A 23,907-nucleotide genomic window follows, 5' to 3' on the forward strand; every position below is an offset into this window, starting at 1 on the left:
ATCCGATGTCCGTTTTTGTCAGACTTTTCGCCGTTGCGCTACTAATGTTGAGACCTTCGATTCTCATTTAGGTTGTTTTGGTCAAAAGTCTCTCGAGCTCTGTTTTGAGTTTTTAGCTGTCTACTGCTATATCCGGATCTTGGAAAAATCATAACTTCCTCATACGCAGTCAGATTTGGACGTTCTTTTTGTGTACGCTCACTGTTTAATGTTATCTATAACTTTCATTTAGATACTTAAGGCTAAAAGCTATTGTATTGAAACTTCGCGTTTTTCGTTTAATCGGTGTTGCCGGTTTTGTCGAAAATCTTAGAATGGTCATAACTTCTTCGTTATAACTCGAATTTTAGTGTTCTTAGTATTTCTGTAAACCTTGACACAATATCTAACATAATAGATATTCTTATAAAGACTTTTACATATTTCATTTTCGAAGTTAATTTCATTGTTTCAAAGGTAGCTATAATACTTGACTTTTTAGGTCATTACATAGAGTCGAAATATCGGGTTGTCACAGTTTACATGAATGTAACCCTAATCCTCCATACTATATAAAGAGGTCTTTGGCACATGAAATAGCACTGGTGTGTGAGTAAACAAGAGTGGGCCAATTTCTAGTGTGCTTACTATTCTCTCAAGTTTTCCAAGGTGTTTTGGTGATTTGTGATTCCACTTGAGGCTTCAACACTATTGGGGCTAAGCTCTTAAAGTTCAATACTTCAAGCTTCATCAAAAGGTATGCCATCTAATTAGGCTTTGTAGTATAGTTGCTTCATATTATGCTAGTTAGGATAAAACCTTGGAATATTGAATATTTGCATGTATAATAGAGAAAACATAGATCCAAGGTTTATAGGATTGCATGTACACCATAGGAGTGTTAGAATGCTCAAAACCCATCAACTTTATGTGCATGAAAGGCCTCAAAGGAATTAAAACACTAAAACTAAGATTAACATGAGGTTTATGTTGGAATAGTGTCTAAGGCTGCAACTATATTAGGCAAGTATTTGACCCGGTTGTGCATGGTCCTTTTGGGTTGCCTTCACCATAGCAACTTGATAGGATGATTTATTAAGAGAGAGTAAATATTATTAGTATATTATGAGAATAATATAAAGAATAATATATTGTTATTTAATTAATTAATTAATATAAGTCATAGAATTAATTGGAATTAATTTGGTGACTTAAAGAGATTAATTAAATAAGAGGGTATAAATTGTCAATTGTTTGAGAGTTAAACTTTAGACTGTAAATCCATATAGATATGGATTAGACGGATTCTAGAAGCTAAAGGATAGCTCAAATCGTCCAAGAGTTATCTAAGGAATGGATTTGGATATCCTTAAGAGAAGATTATCCAATTAGGGTTTAGGTTGTAACCCTTAAGGAGTCTACAAGTATAAATAGACCCTATGGCATAAGGAAATCGGTACTTCATCTAAAGTATAGAAACCCTGGCCGATTTCCTCCCTTCTCCTCTCTCCCAAATCATCCTCCTTGCTATTTGGTGTTTGTAAGCCATTAGAGGAGTGACAATTGTGACTCTAGAAGCTCCAAGACAACAAGATCAACAAGGGATTCAAAGGTATGATTCTAGATCTGATTCAATATTGTTATTACACTATTAGTCATTAGAAGTCTTGGATTCAAAGCATGTTTAATTAGAAAGCCTAGATCTAAGCATTAGGGTTTTGCATGCGCACATAGGAAAGTTCTTATGGCTAAAACCCATCAGTGGTATCAGAGACTAGCTTGGTTTTCATTAAATTGTTGCTTAATTGTCTGAAACTAGACTGCAAAATTCGAATTTTGTGTTTCTGAGTAATGGAATCGGCGAGTTCCATAGTGGACTCGGCGAGTTGGCCTGACTCAGCAAGTCACTTGGTGCACTCGGCGAGTCCAAGCGTCAGGAATGGCCAGATTCGGGATTTCTTCATGATTATCTTATGGAAACTTACCTTAATCATATTAGATCAACCCTAATTCGATTTTTTGATATATATGACTATTATCTTGATCTAATTAAAGATATTTATTAATTAATAAAATATTTAATTTCCTTATATGATAATTAATTAATTATTTTGATTATTTTGGTAATTATCTTGAAAGAAATCTTGAATAAATCAAATATAGATAATTAGGAAATTAATTGTTAATTGAAATTATTTGTTATTTGATACTCCATGTTTTAAATGTTTAAAACTTGTCCTCAAGTTTTGAAATTTATATTTTGTGATTAAAAGTTTTAATTTAGACAATTTAAATTTCAAACCCTAGATTTTAAAATGTTTAAAATACAACCCTATATTAATATAATATTACAAGATTAATATATATATATATATATATATATATATATATATATATATAACTAAAATGCTAGTCTTACCGTTAGTAGGCCTCATTCACGAAGCCGATCTATAAGGTGGGTATAAGGTTGCGGCCTATAAAATGGCGCTTAATGGGTGTACACTCACACCCACCGCTTGCTTGATTGGTGGAGGGTCGTTAGCCGAACGGGTAGGATAGGACAACCTCATCCTCTCATTAAAAGTATAATAGGAAATACAAAGTAATTACATATATTTTTAAAATTTCCCAATCTTAGTTACTTTAGGAAAAGTGAATTGATGCAATCCCATGAAATTACACTTTGCAACCTTGCTAAGAAGTTAGTGGAGCGTGTGTGGTTTACCGACACACTAATTGGTTCTAAGCAAAGGTGGCAAAGGGTGATTCATTGTTTATCATAGTTCGATGGAGCGTGTGTGGTTTACCGGAACATCGAATAGGTGATCGTTACAACGAAGGAACCATGTGAATTTGCATGGTAATTCACACCCGCTTTGTGATCCTCGGTATCCCAGTCACAAACAAGAGGGTCATATCGAGATTTAAACATGCCATTGAATAGTTTCAATGAATCTCATCCGATCCTAGGAATTCTCAATACATTTAGGACTAATAGTTAGGTTTTATGGTGGAGAATTAGTGAATCGTCATTCAGTTACCTTCAATTTATTTGCATGTTAGATTACGGCATCCCTTTTCTAATATGTAAATGTTGTTGTTGGATCCTAGCCCTAATTTTTTTTTATTGGGTGATAATTAGGGATTCATATTCTAATCTATCTTTGTCCTTTCTATTTGTAGATGTCAAACGCAAACAACGCTGCTGCTAGTTCTTTCACATTGATGAGCCTTTGCCAAAAGGTCACCTTCGATGGAACGAACTTTAGCGAATGGATAAGATACATTCGTACCATTGCTCGCTATGAGGATAAGGAGTATGTCCTCGATGAGAAGCTCGAGAAAATCAACCCCGAAATCGCTACTCCGGATGAAATTACCGCTTTTGAAACTCATGAGCGAGATGCAACGAAGGTACATTGCATCATGATAGCCACCATGAACTCTGAATTCCAAAAGTCCTACGAGGACATGTACCCGTACGAGATGCATCAAGACTTATTGGAGAGATACCACCAAAACGCGAGACAAGAGCGTTATGAGATTTTCACTAACATGATTTCTGCTAAGATGGGTCATGGAGAATCTCTTACCGTGCACCTGCAAAAGATGCAAAGGTATGTCGACCGCCTTCGCAAGTTAAATGTTGACTTTGGGGAAGACTTGGCGATCGACATGGTGCTTCACTCTTTGCCTCCGATGTACAATCAATTTAGGATGACCTACCACATGAACAAAGAGGAGGTCACCCTAAGCAAACTCCAAGGTCTCTTGAGGGTCGCTGAGAGCAACTTCAAAGACAAGTCTGTTGCGCCAACTCCAAATCCACCTGCTGCTCCTGTCTTGGCTATTGGTCAAGGAAATGGAAAGAAGAGGAAGGCTTCGTCTAAGAACTATCGCAAGGTTAAAGCCCGAGATGGTGCCTCTTCTAGTGGGACCAAAGTTGATCCCGCTAAGCCCTGCCCTAACCCGAAAGAGGCAGAGTGCCACCACTGCCACAAGATAGGACATTGGAAGAGAAGCTGCCCAGAGTACCTGCAAGCCATCAAGGAAGGAAAGATCAAGCCATCTTTTGCAGGTATATATACAATTAAATCTAACGATTCTAATCATGCTATTTCTTGGGTTCTTGATACCGGTTGTGGTTATCACATTTGTTCTAATGTGTAGGGACTAAGAAGAAGTAGGGATGTGGAGCAAGGAAGGATCAATCTAATCATGGGGAACAGAAGATCGTCGCCTGTGACCAAGATTGGAGTGTATTCTTTAGTGCTTAGTAATAGTTTATGTTTAGATTTGAACAATTGTTGCTATTCGCCAGAAATGGCTAGAAACATCATTTCATTTCATGGTTTGTTTAGACAAGGTTTTAGATTTTCTTTTAATAATGAGAATGGTTCTATTTTGGCTTATCTAAATGGTGTCTTTTACTTTGAAGCTATACCATGTAATGGAATTTATGAAACTGTTATGATTGTTGATAACTTAGGAAATGATGTTTTGAATATAGATTCTTCCACTAGTATGGATAAAGCATCCTTGTGGCATTGTCGTCTTGGACATGTCAACAAGAAACGCATAGCCCAACTTCAAAAGGATGGAGTGTTGGAGTCATTCGACCTTTGGGAAGATGACACGTTCGAGTCTTGTTTACTTGGAAAGATGACTAAATCATCCTTCACGAGTACGTGTGAAAGGGGTGAGGGCTATTGGACCTAATACATACCGATGTATGTGGACCATTTAGATCAACCACGAAGGATGGGAACCGCTTCTACGTGACTTTCACCGATGATTATAGTAGATATGGGTATATCTATTTAATCAAGAAAAAGTCAGAAACCTTTGAAAAGTTCAAAGAATTCAAGAATGAAGTGGAGAATCAATTGGGCAGGAAAATCAAGATGCTTTGATCCGATCGAGGAGGAAAGTACCTAAGTCTTGAATTCCACGATTATCTCAAGGAGTGTGGAATAGTTTCGCAATTGACGCCTCCTAGGACACCACAGTTGAATGGTGTGGCAGAAAGGTGTAATCGAACCTTATTGGATATGGTTCGCTCTATGATGAGTCGTGCTTCACTATCAATCTCTTTTTGGGGGTATGCCTTAGAGACTGCCGCCTATATCCTTAACCAAGTCCCTACTAAGAAGGTTACCAAAACACCTCACGAGATGTGGATAGGGAAAGTTCCCTCGTTGGCACATATCAAGGTTTGGGGTTGCGAGGCTTTCGTAAGACGAGATACTCATGACAAGCTCGAACCTCGAAGTGAGCGATGTATTTTCATCGGCTACCCGCAGACATCCTTTGGATATCTCTTCTATAGACCGAAGGACAATGTTGTCTTCGTTGCGAGAAGAGGAGTTTTCCGAGAGCGAGAACTCATAGGCCAAGGAGACAGTGGGAGGCAAATCGAGCTTGAAGAGATTCAAGAGTCGATAGATGAAGGAACCTCTACTGCTGGCACTCAACCCAAGGAGGAAACTCCGGTTAAACCGATTGACGAATCCTTACCTCTTAGACGTTCCGATAGAGTTAGAGTTATACCCCAGTTTTATGGTTTTCATATTACTACCAAAGGGGACACATATATTAGTGATGGTACACTAATAAATCTTGATGAACCTAATAGCTATAAGGAAGCCATGGCAGGCCCGGAGTCTGCAAAATGGAAAGAGGCAATGGCTAGCGATTTCCAATCCATGTATGATAACCAAGTTTGGAATTTGGTTGATAATGTGCCCGGACGTAAGACCGTTGGGTGCAAATGGATCTTCAAGAAGAAGACCGACGTGGATGGAAACGTACACACATATAAAGCGCGATTGGTTGTGAAGGGCTTTACTCAAACTCCCGGAGTTGACTATGATGAGACCTTCTCACCAGTTGCGAAGATAAAATCTATTAGAGTGATGCTAGCGATTGCCGCATTTCATGATTATGAAATTTGGCAAATGGATGTCAAGACCGCTTTCCTTAATGGAAAGTTGGCTGAGGATGTTTACATGGCTCAGCCAGAGGGGTTTTTGGATCCGAAGCATCCAAATAGAGTGTGTAAGCTTAAGAAGTCCATTTATAGACTTAAGCAAGCGTCTCGCAGATGGAATCTTTGCTTCGATGAGAAAGTCAAAGAGTTTGGATTTGTACGAAGCGAAGATGAATCATGTGTATATGTCAAAGCAGTGGGAGTACAGTAAGCTTCCTCGTTCTATATGTCGATGACATATTACTCATAGGAAACGACATCCCGACTCTGCAGGAAGTTAAGTCCTGGCTCGGGAAGTGCTTCGCTATGAAGGAACTCGGAGAGGCTTCTTACATTTTGGGAATAAGGATAGTAAGAAAAAGAAGTAAGAGACTAATTGGACTTAGTCAAAACACCTACTTAGAGAAGATACTAAAACGTTTTAGTATGGAAAACTCGAAGAAGGGAGAATTACCGATACAAAGTAATGCCAAGTTGAGTAAGACTCAAAGTCCGAGTACCGAAGCTGAAATAGCAGAAATGAGCCGAGTACCATACGCTTCCGCAGTTGGCTCAATCATGTACACTATGACTTGTACTCGCCCTGATGTAGCCTTCGCTTTGAGCATGGTTAGTAGATATCAAGGGAACCCTGGCAGAGCCAATTGGATTGTGGTGAAGAATATCCTTAAGTACCTTCGGAGGACGAAGGAATGGTTCTTAGTCCTCGGAGGGAGTGATGACTTGAAGGTGCGAGGGTATAGTGACGCCAGCTTTCAGACCGACAGGGACAACTACCGTTCGCAGTCGGGCTGGGTCTTTACCCTGAATGGAGGAGCAGTGACATGGAAGAGTTCCAAGCAGGAAACCGTAGCTGATTCAACGTGCGAATCAGAGTACATTGCAGCGAGCGAAGCGTCGAAGGAGGCAATATGGCTGAAGAACTTCATCGGTGATCTTGGAGTTGTACCCGCCATAAAGGAGCCCATGGAGATTTTCTGTGATAACGAAGGAGCGGTTGCCTTGACCAAGGAACCGAGGGATCATGGTAGATCACGACATATCGACAGAAAATATCACTTCATTAGACATCGTGTAGAAGAAGGACAACTCGTAGTAAAGAGGATATCATCGGAAGATAACCCAGCATATCCGCTTACGAAGGGACTGAGTAGGGTTAAGCACTTGCAGCATGCTAGGAGTATTGGGCTGAAGGATGATATTAGCATAGATTAGATAGTATTAGAAACGTGTAATAGATAAATGTAATTAACATTTGATGATTAAATAAAGGAATTTTATTTATGAGTAATGTTACTATCTTATGTTAATTGTTTAGCTATTGTTTCACTTTGCATGTTTTGACTTCCAGAATAATTGAGTTTATTAGGAATAATCGAATTGTTCAAATAGTCCACAATCGTTCATATGTTGGAAGTAGATATGAATGAAGATTGTCATGAATCGGTGCGTAGATTGTCTAAATGGTATTAGACATAGCAAAGGGTTGCTGCGACATTCATGAGTGCTTATGAACTAGTTTTGAGCATTGGAACAAACCCGCGCTTGCTGGAATCACCTTATGGAATATGATATAAAAGGGTGATCGCAAGACGATAATATCATATAGTCTTAAAACCTAGATATATGGTTTGTTATTTGTTAATTGATTGTACATTGATAATGCGAAAACGCATTAGTAACTCAATGTTATAAAACACATTATTGTGTATAGTTGATTATTGAATAAGTAAATGCATATAAGTCGAAGTTTATCTGTAACTTTTATCTAAGAAGGTAAAAGCGATATCTCGGCCGCTCGATGATTTGATTTGACTTATGTGTCGGGCCCGGTCAGAACTGAATTGATGTGTTCGATTAAGTTCTATGTCGAATAAATCAGAGATCGAGAAACCTAAATGCTTGACTAACCATTCCATAGGATTGCCAGCATGATATCTAACAGAGGACTGTACGATCCCTTATCTAAAGGACAAGATTGATTAGATCAGAGTTTGACAGCGTCTTTGAGAGCTACGATTGCAAACCGAATTGTACTAGTGCATATAGTTACTAGACTTATCCAAATGGGAGACTGTTGGAATAGTGTCTAAGGCTGCAACTATATTAGGCAAGTATTTGACCCGGTTGTGCATGGTCATTTTGGGTTGCCTTCACCATAACAACTTGATAGGATGATTTATTAAGAGAGAGTAAATATTATTAGTATATTATGAGAATAATATAAAGAATAATATATTGTTATTTAATTAATATAAGTCATAGAATTAATTGGAATTAATTTGGTGACTTAAAGAGATTAATTAAATAAGAGGGTATAAACTGTCAATTGTTTGAGAGTTAAACTTTAGACTGTAAATCCATATAGATATGGATTGGACGGATTCTAGAAGCTAAAGGATAGCTCAAATCGTCCAAGAGTTATCTAAGGAATGGATTTGGATAGCCTTAAGAGAAGATTATCCAATTAGGGTTTAGGTTGTAACCCTTAAGGAGTCTACAAGTATAAATAGACCCTATGGCATGAGGAAATCGGTACTTCATCTAAAGTATAAAAACCCTGGCCGATTTCCCCCCCTCTCCTCTCTCCCAAATCATCCTCCTTGCTATTTGGTGTTTGTAAGCCATTAGAGGAGTGACAATTGTGACTCTAGAAGCTCCAAGACAACAAGATCAACAAGGGATTCAAAGGTATGATTCTAGATCTGATTCAATATTGTTATTACACCTAATTAGTCATTAGAAGTCTTGGATTCAAAGCATGTTTAATTAGAAAGCCTAGATCCAAGCATTAGGGTTTTGCATGCGCACATAGGAAAGTTCTTATGGCTAAAACCCATCAGTTTAGGGCATGGAGGAGGGACAAGAGTAGATAAAGTGGGAAACTTTATGTTCATGGAGGCCCAGAGGTGTCCAGATCTGAAACCACATCCCCTGGACAAGCTTAAATCCGAGAATGACTCCATTTTGCACAAAAAATGACCATATACTTCCATAAGAGGAGATCTAAGAAATGGAAAGCCAAGGTAAAGACTTTTTACCTCCAAATGGTTGCTAACACATAGTAAATGTCAGATCTACCGCTTCTTCATTTGCTCCAACCTCTTCAAACTTCAAAACCCTTCGAAAAAAGCACAAAATGACCTTCTAAGCTCACACACACAAGGAAGTAGTAAAGCACGACTAGGGTTTCCTTCTCTGGGTAATGAGGTGATAAGGGAGGCTAAAGAATGCGGGTTAAGTCCTTTAAATAGGGTGCAAACCCTAAAAATTAGGGTTTTCCCATTAAGCTCCAACTCGTCGAGTTGGGGTCCTCCAACCCGTCGAGCAAGTTCCAAAATCCATGCAGATTTATTAGTTTTTACACGACGAGTTGGGGCCTCCAACTCGTTGAGTACGTCTTATGAAATGAGCAAAAATCCTTAAAATTTCATACTTGGGAGTCGGGATGTTACATCCAGGATCTTCCATTCTCAAGTTTTTACAGTCACGTCATTTTATTTTTAGTAGCACTAATAAAGTTCCACTTTTTCATGCTTGTCAACTTGGAAAACATTGTGGTTTATCTTTTTCTTCATCTTTGTCTAAAAGTACTCGTGTGTTTGAACTTATTCATTAGGATTTATGGACCTCTCCTATTCCCAGTTTAAGTGGTTTTAAATATTATATATTGTTTCTTGATGATTTTTCTCAATGCTTATGGGTTTTTCCAATATGTGCCAAATTTTAAGTTTTCACTATTTTTTGTAATTTTAGAATGTATGTCAAAAACCAATTTAAAACTGACATCCAAACCTTTCAATGTGACAATGGAAGAGAATTTAACAACCATTTGTTAATCACTTATCCTCAATCAAATGGTATCTCACTTAGATTCTCATGTCTATACACATCTCAACAAAATGGAAAAGTTGGACGCTCCATTCGTACCATAAACAACATCATACGCGCATTCCTTTTTAAGCTTCTATTGCCCCTAGATTCTGGACTAAAGCCCTTCTCACGGTTGTTCACATTATGAATATCATTCTCACTACCACTCTATCCTTTAAGACCACATTTGAAGATCTCGTTGGTTTCTTTTTGAAGTATGATCATCTTCGTGTCTTTGGATGCTTGTGTCCTAACACATCTTCCACCTCTACCCATAAGCTCTCCCCTTGATAAACTGCACGTGTCTATCTAGGTCCCTCCTCATACCACAAGGGACATAAATGTCTAGACCTTGTCACTCAGCGTGTCATCATATCCCGTCATGTCATATTCGATGAAGATCATTTTCCTTACTCTGATTTTCACCCTGTCCCTCCCGAATCTGACTATCAATAGTTTTCTGCCGATAATGACATCACTCTCCCTCTCTCATCCACATTGGTTTCCCCTTAAACCGATCATATGGAATCTACATCATCTCATACTCCTCCTTATATATCTTTTCATCCTCCCCCTCATCCCCCGCCTACCGGTTATCACATGAATACTCACTCTTGTACTTGTTCCTTAAGACCGCATACCATTCTCAATCTTTTTGCTACTTCTGACATCTCCCCTATCCCCAGATCCACATCTTAGGCCATGACTGATCCAAATTGGAAGCTAGCTATAGATGCAGAAATGTCAGCTCTCATCAACAATCATACATGTGATCTTCTTCCTCGTCCTCCCAATGGCAACATTGTTGGTTATCAATGGCTCTACCATTACAAGTTTGACTATCACTGTAATCTTAATCGTTACAAAGGTAGATTAGTTGCTCAAGGTTTCTCTCAACACCTCGGTCTAGATTTTGATGACACTTTTAGTCCAGTTGTGAAACCTGCTACCATTCACACTATCCTTAGTATTTTTGTCTCCCGTCATTAGCCCATTCATCAACTTGATGTTAAAAATGCCTTTCTTCATGGTGACTTTACCAATGAGGTACTATATGAAACAACCGTTATGCTATGTTCATCCCGCTTATCCACACCACATGTGCCATTGACGTAAGGCATTATATGGCCTCAAACAATCCCTCGTGCCTAGTACTAGCGGTTTGTTGTATATATATCTTCGCTCGGGTTTACCACTAGTCGCTCGGACACCTCTATTTTCACTTTCCACCGTGCTTCGAGACCATGTATCTTCTTCTTTATGTGGATGATATCATTCTCATGGATTCTAGCCCATCCCTTATCACGCGAGTCAGTACTCAACTCTCATATGAGTTTTCTATGATGGACTTAGGTCTTCTGTCTTTTTATTCTCGGCATTACTGCTACTCGTTCTGTATATAGTCTGTTTTTGTCACAGACTACCTTTGCCAAGGAGATTCTATCTTGAGTTGATATGACCTACTACAACCCGTGTAGCACTCCTACGGAGACCAAATCGAAACTCTCTTCCTCAGTAAATCTGGTTTCTCATCTAACCATGTATAGAAGTCTAGTTGGGGCCCTTGAGTATTTGACTTTCGCTCGACCAAATATTGCTTATGTAGTTCAAAAAATTTGTTTGTACATGCATGATCCGTGTGAACCCTACTTTCTAGATTTGAAGTGTATCTTGCATTATTTTCAGGGTACACTTCATCATGGTCTGTTCATTCGTTCGTCTCTTGTCGTGTGACATCCCCAATTTCACAGTCAGAAAAGACAATTTGTTTATGCTTTATTTGAAAATTAGAGTATACTTTTAAAGAAATATCTTACATAATTTATTCCCAAAAATATGATAAATAATTTATCAAAGCATTTCCGAAGAAATGTATTTTCATTATATTAATAACCTAAGGGTGTCATTGTCAATACAGATCAAAAGCATAAACAAAAACAACATAGGACTTACAACATCTATTTATTCTAGTGGCCTTAAAATCCATTGATCTCTCATCAGACCATCACTCCTGTGCTCTCTTGCCACTACCTGTATACAAGAAACTGAGTGGGTCAGGCTTGAGAGTCTGGTGAGCACATATGATTTTCAACCCACAATAATTAAGTTCATTAATTTCGTCAAATCATTCAACCCAATTACCCATTCTCATTATCCTCACCTTACGTCCCTAAAGCATATACTATAAGGGACATAGCCTAAGGACTTTCATCGGGGTGACAACACTGCTTAGGGGATTCCTCAACAATACATGTCAAACAAGTAGTTCAAATAAACAGGCATAGGTTGCAAGCCTGCCAACGTTCCACTGGACTGTCTAGAATAGTTTGTGGTCGTCATCTATACTCCGCTAGATGACGGGATCATCGTAAACCTCGAGGCCTCTCATCATTTTATTTCATCACACATAAACTATTTCATCTACCCATGTTCTACCCACCATACTCGTAGATATAAAATACACATACATTTTAAATCATTTAAAACATGTATAAATCGTTCATCCAGCATATATATCAAGAACACAGATAATATGCACACATAACACGTAATTTATATTAAATACTTCATATCTTTGTGTAAGATGAAAGTAACTATGCACTCACTTGTTAAAGTGGTGATTCCAACTTGGACAACGCTTCGTTTCTTAACAATATAATTTGCTTCGACGAAACATAATATTGTTACCACTAGATTTTAGTCTAATATTTATTGAGACTAATTACGAGCGTTATTATTTTATAAGTGTTAAACAATACTTTTCAACCACTATGTACAGACAGGGGCCAGACATGAAACACCGGAGGGCAGTACCATTTTGGCATTATAGCACTTCTGAAATCCAGCAACCCTATGTGGCCCTTCAAACCAAATTCCCTGTACCGCAAGTAGTTAAAAGATACTATAATAACACTTTATATATTATATTTTATTATATATATATATATATATATATATATATATATATATATTCATAATAACGATAATAAATTTAAACCTAAGCTATACTTAAAGTAGGGTAAGCATAACTCACTTAACGGGAGGTTTGCTAGAAACTACGCTCTATGGGGGTAGAACTTTACGAGCTAAAAAGTTCTTTTTCTTGGAGCCTTCTGGAGCTCCAGGGGCTTTCCTCTAGCACTTAGAAGTTACTAGGGTTGGGGCATGTTTAGAGAGTGGTTAGAGAGGGAAAGAGAAACTAAGGTGTGAGAAATGAAGGAGTCCCTCGCATCACTTTTATAGGCTCCAGTCCTCAGTTATGCTGGGCGTACCCTTGCAGGTACGTTGCGCGTACCTCGGTACGCAGGGAGTACCAGCTTACGTAGCATGTATGAGTGGACAAGTGTCAACCTTCGGATGGGGAAACGTGGATAATCCAGAGCCTAGTATTGCAATACCTATGGGCGTACATGCTATGTACGCGGGGCGTACCCTGTACCCTCTCAACAACCCACTTACGTCTTCTAAAATCTGTAACTTTCGCATACGAGCTTCATTTCCGACGTTCTTTATATCCACGCGTAGGTGGGAACGTACTATACAACTTTTGTTTATACTTCGTCGGCTAATTTTGATGTTATTTTTAAAGTTATATTTTTAATTGGCGAGGACATGTAAAGTCCGTTAAGAATTCATAACTTTGTCATTCGACGTCCATTTTTGTCTGTCTTTTTATCGTTGAGCTCCTATTAACGAGACTTTCAATTCTCATTTAGGTTGTGTCAGCTAAAAATATGTTGATCTAATATTCGAATTCCGGGCTGCATACGGCTATGCCAAATCTTACAAAAATCATAACTTCGTCATACGAAGTCAGATTTGGACGTTCTTTTTATGCACGCTCTCGGTTTAACGTATACTACGACTTTCATTTAGATTGGTAAGGCTAAAAAGTACTTTATCGTAAACTCACTTTTTACGTCACACAACGTCGTGTCGGTTTTGTCCCGAAACTTCGACAGTTCATAACTTTTTCATTATAACTTGGATTTTGTCGTTATTTATATCTCCGGAATCCTTGTCATGACCACTACAAATTTCTACATAGATATTGGGTTTTTCTATTTTTTTGAAGGTTATTTTTATTCTTAACTTATTATCTCCCTATACTAATAAAAGAGTGGTTCTTTTGTCATGTGTCACCATGTTAGGCATTGTAATAAATATCATGACACTTGTCAATCTATTGACACTTGTAATTAATATCATGATACTTATCAATCTATTAATTCTCCATTTCAAATTTCAAATTTCAAAATTTAAATCACATTTTAATTACATTAAATTAATAATATTATAATAAAAATAAAATAAAATTTATACAAATTATAATAAAATAAAATTTATACAAATTATAAGATGATATATTTTACGTATTTATTTGAATCAACGATTATAATCTTATATATAACTAAAAAAAATATCTTTTAATTAATAAGTTATTTAAAATTATTAATTAATAGTTTTGAGTTTTTACTTAGAAAGTTTAATTAAATTTATAACCGTGGTTCCCACGGGTTATAAACTAGTATCTTATAAATGAGTATAATGCACATAAAATCACATAATTCACATAGTATTCAGATAATTCCTCTTTATTACTTAAAAGTAGGTTATAATTATTACATCATCACACCAATGCTTAGCCTAGAAATACGGGCGTTACATGTCGATCGTTTGGTTTCTTATTATGATGCTGACTTTGCTGGTTGTCCCTTGACACGTCGATCTACCCATGGGTTCCTTGGTCTTCAAAACATCAACACATCGTCTCTCAGTTTAGTGCCGAAGTTGAGTATCAGGGGGTAGCTAATGTCGTTTCCGAAACCGCTTGGCTCTGAAATCTCCTTCTTGAACTTTCATACCCTCTAACTCAATCTACGGTCGTGTTTTGTGACAACGTGAGTGTCATGTACTTAGCTTCTAACCCAATTCAATACCAAAGAACCAAATATGTGGAAATAGACTTACATTTTGTTAGGGAAAGCGTTGCCATTGGTCAGGTTCACGTGTTGCATGTTCTTTCGGCTCACCAGTTTGCATATATCTTCACTAAAGGACTACCTACACCATTTTTTTTAAAATTTTCGTGACAGTTTAAACATTCGAGACCCCCTGCTCAAACTGAGGGGGAGTGTTAATGTACCTATTTACTTTAGTTATCTATTTTAGTGTATGTTTGGTATACATGTATATATATTAGGGGTCTTTTATGTATTTTATATATTTTACTGTGTATATATACCAATGAGAATACAATGCAAACCCTAAGAGGATTATTTCCACAAACATACACCACTAATGTCAATGATCGTGACACCATTTCAACACCACCCGACCTTCATGGTAGTGCGCACCAGGGGCGGAACACCAACAATAGTATTAGGGGGGGCGAAACCAACATTTTAATGTATAAATGTATAAACAAGTCTAATTTGGTTAAAGTTAAGGCATCAAAATGCAAACAAAATAGTTTATATATATATATATATATATATATATATATATATATATATATATATATATATATATATATATATATATATATATATATATATATATATTCTTACATCATTAGTTAAAGTGAAAACTCTTCAATCTTTTACGTTTTTTAATTTTTGTACAATTGTCACTAGCAAGTTCCATTTAAAAGTATGAAATGAACAAGTCGTTCAAAAACTAAGTAACAAATTCACTAGAAGTAGAGGTGTAAACGAACCATATTTACTCAAACTCATCATCTAGATTAAATCATGCTTGACTTAAAAAGGAAAACAAATTGGTTAATTAGCTTCAGCTCGCTAAGCACCGTGAGGTTGTAGAATACTTCAAAATTTACATATTACTATCTTTGGCTACAGTAATAATTATAACATTAAAATCAAATGTTTTTTTGATATTTTTTTTGTTGCCAAAAAAGTCCCTTATGGTACACTAAAAAAGACTAATGAATGTCAATGGAAATCTTGTAAAGTAAAAATGAACAGTGAATTTCAATGAGAAGTTGTTACATGATTTAAGAAATCGATTTTTGGTAACAAAGAAATGCTTGCGTAATTTATATGTTATCATATTGTCTTAGGTTGTATATTAATAGTAATATGAATATAAAATTTTAACAACTGTATTTACAGGACAAATGACATAGAGATAAAGAAAGGGGTTGTCTTGTAAATCCTACATCGATGGTTACCTAAATAAAAGAATAAATATTTAGCCTTAAACATACCTATAATATTTAAGTGAAATATATATAAAAAAATTAGTTTCATAAGATATGGACCTCAGTTTTGCTTCAAGATATATGTTTAGAGTCACTCCTGTATTAATAATTAGAAGCCAAAAAAGCAAGGGGGCCATGGCCACCCCTGGCCCTCATTGAGTTCCGCCACTGGTGCACACAATTGTTGTCCTCCTCCGGCTACCCTCGTATCATTGTTATAACTTATAAGTCAACATTTTAAAATACTATTATTTAATCGAAATCAGAAAATGATATATCTGCTTAGGTTTTTTCATTCATTCACAAAAACAACATAAATTTGAATGAAATTAAAATAAATATTAAAAAAAATCAAATCATTTTATTTTTAGTTTTTAGGTGGATGAATTAAGCGGAAATATAACCTTACTATCATACATACTTATAAAAGAAACATTTTTCCTTGATTCTTATGCATTTGAAACCCCCTAATTTGATTTCCTAGATTATTATGCATTTGAAACCTCCTAATTTAATTAAAATACCACTCAAAAGACTTTTTAATAATAATTATTAATTGGTTCTTTAATGTAAAAATAACATGAATAACATCAAACATAACAAGACCAAGTATAAATACGATGAATAATGGGAACATCTTTGTCATATTTTGCAAGGATTAAGGACCTTTAAAGAAGGAAAAAAAACTTTTATGTGGTATTGCTTTTCATACAAATTTCAATATATATATTTTTTGTTTTTACCAACTGTTCAATGTGTGGTTGCTTCTGGTATGTCACATGTTATATTCAGAGTAAAAACTTTTGCATAAAAATGCAATTAATTTCATTCACTACAGGTACTAAATTAATATTTGACTCATGCACACACAAACAAATCTTGCTGAGCATTTTAAATTATTTGAATAGATTTGGTTTTCATCATCATTCCTTCAACAATGGAAATTATTTGAATAGATTTGTAAGAACTTCTATTTTTCTTAAGATTTTTTTGTTAAAACCATTTTAATATCTAAGAATATAAAAAAAGATGGAAAACAGTGATATATTCATCCTTGGTATCACAAGGCAGATTTATTGAACCCTAGAAGATATTGGAAAATATGAAGTCATATTAGCAAATGTATTGCTACATATAAATTGTTTTACATGTCAATTGGTCTTAGTTTCCATTAAAGTCATGATTTCCTATTTGATCCTATAAAATATCACATGTGAACTAAAAGCAGGTCATGCATATTTTAATGTTGTACTGGTATTAACCTATACCAATGAGTTGACATGCTCCTTTTCAAGTCATGAGAATGTAATCCTTTTAGCTTTCATTTTTTTTGTATGTATACATTTAGTCTGAACCAAGCATTTATGTGGCATGGGTGTGTTTCTATTAGTCTCTAATGAAAATTAGATGTTGATATCCAGACTATGCCTATGTGGTTTTAGTTTACTGATGTTGGAATATGAAAATTAATATGATGTATCGATATGCATTTAACAAATAATAAGTACATCACATTATTTACTTAATCGATATTAATGGATATGAATGTCACTTTGTGCATTTGCAGTAGAGTAATCGGGATTGAATTCGAGAAGTAGAGTTGTGTGGTGATAAACAAACATAGATTTCGTAGTATTTGTTGGATGTTTTGGCTTTGATAGAAAAGAACCCATCAAATACAAAAAAACAACATTAATATATTTCTAAAAATGAAAACGTTGTATTTTGAATAACATGAAATAGTAGGGTAAAATACGAAAGGTATTATGATATAAATATCAATAACATATATTAATATTTATTTGTCAAAATTTTAAGTACGTAATTTTACGTTGCGCAACGCGCGGCTATTCGCCTAGTCTTACATACTTATAAAGTTTGCATTTTCCCTTGATTGTCATGCATTTGAAATCCCCCACAATAATTTGTTAAAACCTCATGCATTTGAAACCCTTAAACCTTTTCACCTTCTTAATAATGAATCACACATAATCAATTGTAATTCATATGAGATAATAATTTGCTAAAACCTCATGCATTTGTATGGTATTAAAACATGTTTGAGTTTTTGGGTTTTAGACTTTAGTAAATGGGTAATCTGTTTGATACATTGGATTTGAAGCTATCTTATTCGAATTACCCAAAACAAGAGATAAATTAATAATATATGATCATGCATGTTTTGTACAAGTCCCAATCAAAATACAATATATCATGATCATACAATTAAGTGTCTTTTATTTCATTTTTGGCTTTATAACAAAAGTTTGTTTATGTGGCGAAGAAAGAAAACTTGAAGATGAATATTTAGGTTGGATGTTTATATAATATTTGTTTTAAATATATAATATAGATATAAATACACAAATGTGTGTCAAATACACCCGATCACAAATTTAATGTTATAAACTACAATATGACTCAAAGTGGTTTTCCAAATATAATGTTTATGCTATAATATAATATATTAGAAGAATAGCATATAGTAGACGAATCCCACATGTTGTGCAGTAATTTAGTTGCATAGATAATATATTATAATTATATTTATATTTCATTTAAAGTATGTTAGGGTCATTTGGTTATTACATTGTTGTATTAGACACTATAGTCTCATATATTTTGAATGACTCTTACAAAAATGATGTCTGTAATTTGAATATAACGTAATATCTTATGATATTTATTGAATGATATTATCTTCGATTGAGCTCTTTTTAATTGAAATCAACTTTATTATAGTTAAAAATTTTGGCTCCGTTTTTTCTTTTCATTAGTTCTAGAATATAATTTTTTATATTAACTTAAAATATGTCACTATCTTAAAATAGATTGAGAATGAGATTTTTTATATTTACTTAAAATACGGTACCATTTTCTATTCAATAGTAAAACTAACAAAAATCGTTAAATATGTATTTTTATGAGGTTCAACATAAATAGGCGACCACAAATGAGAATCCATATCTAATCAATCATCAACTAATTACATTAGATACTAATGTGTACATAAAAATTACATTTAAAATTTTAAACTAATAGTAAAAAAAAAATTCATTATTGAATATAACAAAAAATCTAGGGTAAATTATGTCAGTCGTCCCTCGTGCATATGTCAAAATGCACGTTTAGTCCCTATTTTTAAAAATTAACTCGGACCGTCCCTCATTTGTTTAAATCCTACATGCTTTATCCCTGGTATATGATTTTGTTTCGATTTTAGTCCATGCCAGATTTGAAATGACCATAATGCCCTTTTTATATTTCTTTTTCAATTAATTTAATGTTTTGTTATTATTATTAATTATAAAAATATGGATCCACTTAATACCCAAACCCAATCCCACCCCACTCTTCCCAGATTTCTCTTCGTCATCCTCTTCTTAACTCTTGAGAAAGCCTTAAAATCACTTTTTCTTAAGTCATTGTCGATTAATAATATCTCTGACGAACCCTCTCTTTGCGTTCATCACCATCTCCAGCCCGTTGCCACCATGTTTGTCAAAAACAATCTTTGTTTTACACTCACACTACCCCTCACCACCACCCTTACCTAACCCCACTCGATCTGCTCCCCTCTTCGTTTCGTTGATCCTACTCCTATCATCATCTCCAACCATCCTTAATTGCACCTTTCATCTCCAGTTTCCAAATCTGAAATTTGTAACTCAAATGGTTTTAGAAATTGAGAAAGAGAGAGTGAGATGAGAAGAAGATAAGCAGAGAAGGAGGAAGGCAACAACTGAATTGTTGCTGCTGATGGTGGTTTAATTCACCTGATTATGTTACTTGTTCTCAATCGATCCATGTAATCTATGGAGAATATATGGCTACGTTCGATTCGCCACGTGGGGTTTTAAACCACCGCATAGGGTTTCAGATCGAGATTCACCATCGTCATCGTTTACAGATCGTCACATGTGTGTTGCCATCGCCATCGTCATCTGTGTGCTGCCTAGGGTTTCCTTTGTTCGAAAACCTAGATCTGAAGTAGTGGTCCTTTGTTTGAAACCGAACAGGGGAAACATGAGAAGAGAGTAAAATAGAGATTGAAATTGGTTAGTGTGTTGGAATCGATCTCCTTTGTTTGAAACCGACGATGTCCAGGAGTTGTTGGAGCATTGAAGTCCGTCGATGTGGGTGGTCTGCAGAAGAAGAAGGGGATGGGGAAATGAGTTATCAAATGTAATGACTCATTTCTTTTTTAAATGCAATAATAATTATTTTTTACAATAAACAAATCAATGAATAATTAATAAACAACAAATAAATATAAAATAAATAAATAAATAAGGGCAAAATGGTCTTTTTATGTGCAGAGGGACTAAGCATGCAAGGAAAAACAAACCTAGGGACGGTCCGAGTTAATTTTTGAAAATAGGGACTAAACGTGCTTTTCAGCATATGCACGAGGGACGATTGGTGTAATTTACCCAAAAATCTATAAATCAAAAAATATACATGCTATTTAATCGCATACAAATTTTATGCATGGCTTATTCATAATACATTAAACCATAAATATCCATATTAAAATACATAGTCATTCACCCGAACACATAAACCCAATCTCTATGATAGTTGGTCTAAAACCCTAGAGTCTTTATCGCAGCTCCTCCTTCCCTCCACCGTCTTTTACAATCGGCCTCCTTCCGTTGCAGCTCCCTCCTGGTTCGCTCTCTCTCTCTCTCTCTCTCTCTCTCTCTCTCTCTCTCTCTCTCTCATTATTCCTAAACTCTTCAAGTAACAAGTCAAGTGGTTCAATCTCTGCCTTCTTTTTCCAATTTACATGATTTCGATCTCTGCCTTTTCTTTGATAACTCTTTAGCCCACATGATTGTTTGTGATAACCACGAGATTAATTGGACAGTTTTATGTACCTGTTGATCAGTTCTGGAGTTTTGATTTTTCTGCTTTGTTGTTTTTAGTTATATATCTGTAAATTGCAAGAATGCCTTATAACTGCTCCCTTAACTTATAAAAACTCCTTATTCCATCTAATTGCCCTTAACCTAATAAAACCTTACTCATTCTCCTTACGATTACAGCATCGCCTCTCGCAATCTGCTTCTCACGTCAACTCTCCCCTGCTCGTCGTCGCTTCCCCTGTGAAGCCACCGGCCGGAGACCTTCAATAGCCACAACTCCGTCGCACCCAACCCCAGGTTCTATTTATCTTCCTTCTTTTTCTGCTTTCTTCCTTCCTTTTTTTTCTTCTGCTTTCTTTGAACTTGCCAATTGATGTTGCTCGATTTCTTTTTATCCTAAAGGTTTTCTTTTTCTTGTGATTTCCTTTTTCACATACGAAATTTCTGTAATGTTTTCTTTTTTAATATCAATCTGCAAGTTCAAGTTCTTCTCTGGAATTCTGTTAGGTGATCTCTTACTTTCAGTGATAATTGATTTGCTTTTTGTTTGCTGCTACTGATTTGCTACTTGTTTGCTGCTACTGATTTGCTACTTGTGTCTGCTGTTCAAATTTATGAAGTCTGATGGGTACAGTGTTCTGTGAAAAAAGGGAATGTTTTTGCAGGCAAGCTGTTTGATGAAATGCTTGAGAGGGATACTGGGATAGTACTTTATTAATATGCATCTTTTCACATATCAATTATAATATACAGATCTTATAGCATTTTGACACACCGGATAAGCTAATCCAAACACTTTTCTAAAAGCTCCATTTTCATATAATTAAAAAAGTGCTTATCATATCTTTTATGGTAAATCAATCTAACAACCTTTTTATTTACAGAAAAAGCTGTGTAATCCACAATCAACAAAGCATGGCAGGAGGGAAAATAAGGAAGGAGAAAACCCCACGTGGATCTATTGGCTCTTCAAATCATTATCAAGGAGGAATTCAATTCCACAAGTCAAAAGGTCAACATATCCTCAAGAACCCTTTACTTGTTGACTCCATTGTCCAAAAAGCTGGAATCAACTCCACAGATATAATCCTTGAAATTGGTCCTGGAACTGGTAATCTCACCAAGAAGCTTCTAGAAGCTGGTAAATCAGTTATTGCTGTTGAACTCGATCCCCGTATGGTTCTCGAATTACAACGCCGTTTTCAAGGCACCCCGTTTTCTAATCGTCTCAAGGCAAGTATCTTGTAAATCTGTATAAACACAAGGGTAAAATCGTCATTTAACAACTCTTTATTCAATTTCATAGGTTATACAAGGCGATGTATTGAAATGTGATCTCCCATATTTTGACATATGTGTAGCCAACATTCCATATCAAATATCATCTCCACTAACATTCAAATTATTAAACCACAAACCTTCATTTCGATGTGCGATAATAATGTTTCAAAGGGAATTTGCAATGCGATTAGTGGCTCAACCTAGTGACTCCCTTTATTGTCGCCTCTCAGTCAACACCCAACTTTTAGCGCGTGTTTCACACCTACTAAAAGTTGGGAAAAACAACTTCCGGCCACCACCAAAAGTTGACTCATCTGTGGTTAGAATCGAGCCGAGAAAACCACCACCCGTGGTTAACTTCAAAGAATGGGATGGGTTAGTGAGGATTTGTTTCACTAGAAAAAACAAAACCTTAGGTTCGATTTTTAGGCAAAAACGTATACTTTCGATTATGGAGAAAAACTATAAAACGCTTCAAGCTTTAGGGGTTCCTCAGGCCGCGGATGTGGCGGTGGATATGGCGGTTCTTGGTGATTCCGGCGAGATGGAGGAGGAGAGTGAGGATGAGGATGAGGATATGGATATGGAAATGGAAGATGGGGAGACAAAGTCGGATTTTAAAGAGAAGGTTTTGGGGGTTTTGAAAGAAGGGGAGTTTGAATTGAAGAGATCTTCAAAACTTGCTCAAGAGGATTTTATGCATTTGTTGTCTTTGTTCAACAAAGTGGGGATTCATTTTTCTTGAAGGATTTAATTTTGTATGATTCTTTAATTTGAGTAAACGAGTTGTGATTATTTTTTGGATTATATGTTGTTGGAATTTTGGTTTGTGGGTTTTTAGACTTTAGATGTGTTGCAGTTTAAAACTATCATGATTTGTAGTCATTTATATCGGGTTAAAACGTTTTGAAAGAATTTATAGTTTTTTTTTTTTTTTTTTTTTTTTTTTTTTTTTTTTTTTTTTTTGTGTGTTTTTGAAAGAATTTATATATAGGTTGTTTCTGTTAAACCTTAACCAAATGGTATAAAGCACAACCCCAAATAGTCTAACTAATTAAATTGAGCCTTTTGTATTTTATATCTTTACTAGTTTATAACCCGTGGAAACCATGAGTTATAAAATTAATTAAATTTTCATAATAAAAATTTATAATTATTAATCAATTATTTAAAATAAATTATTAATTAAGAGATATATCAAAAATTTAAAGCTATTATAACTTCAAATTTAACATATAATTAGAAAATGTAAATTTGAATTTTGAAATGAGTTTCCTACATGACATCTACCTTAATAAATGAAAATAACTTTATCATATGTCATTCTCTCATAAAATTAGCCACATGTCATTTTGTCATAGTTTGAAATGTATTTATTTTCCACTTATCATTACTCTAATTTTCATTTTCAATTTAATTTAGTTTCCATAAATTAAACCTACTATAATGATTATTAATTTTAAATTTTAAATTTTAAATTTTAAATTTCAAATTCAATTCCAAATAAATTTACAGTTTAAACCTTTATGTTTAACATTTTGTTATAATTAACATGTTTAGTACACACTAAACACATATTTTTAATTAATTTATTTTTTGCATGTTTTTTTTTTCTCATAATTTTCACTTATTTCAATTTCAAATTCAAATAAAATTTCTATTTAATCGTTCGTACTCAACATTTTGTTTTAATC

The 23,907-nt window shown here is 35.1% G+C and overlaps 1 protein-coding gene across 2 annotated transcripts; it reads left to right on the top strand.

Annotated features, from left to right (window-relative positions):
• The first annotated feature begins 20,595 nt into the window (after nucleotides 1–20,595).
• DIM1A (Ribosomal RNA adenine dimethylase family protein) lies at nucleotides 20,596–23,041 on the top strand. 2 transcript variants are annotated; one of them, XM_079004748.1, is made up of 4 exons: nucleotides 20,596–20,735; nucleotides 21,113–21,229; nucleotides 21,817–22,165; nucleotides 22,239–23,041. In XM_079004748.1, the coding sequence occupies exons 3-4, from the start codon at nucleotides 21,848–21,850 to the stop codon at nucleotides 22,956–22,958; spliced, it is 1,038 nt and encodes a 345-aa protein (XP_078860874.1). In that variant the 5' UTR covers nucleotides 20,596–20,735; nucleotides 21,113–21,229; nucleotides 21,817–21,847; the 3' UTR covers nucleotides 22,959–23,041. The 2 variants fall into 2 exon arrangements, with proteins under 2 accessions (XP_078860874.1, XP_078860875.1); XM_079004749.1 differs by lacking the exon at nucleotides 21,113–21,229 and having other exon boundaries at nucleotides 20,606–20,735.
• Nucleotides 23,042–23,907: the final 866 nt, after the last annotated feature.

This window comes from Lactuca serriola, chromosome 6, assembly GCF_051521515.1.
Source record: "Lactuca serriola cultivar US96UC23 chromosome 6, Lser_US96UC23_V15, whole genome shotgun sequence".
In the NCBI taxonomy this organism is placed as follows: domain Eukaryota; kingdom Viridiplantae; phylum Streptophyta; class Magnoliopsida; order Asterales; family Asteraceae; genus Lactuca; species Lactuca serriola.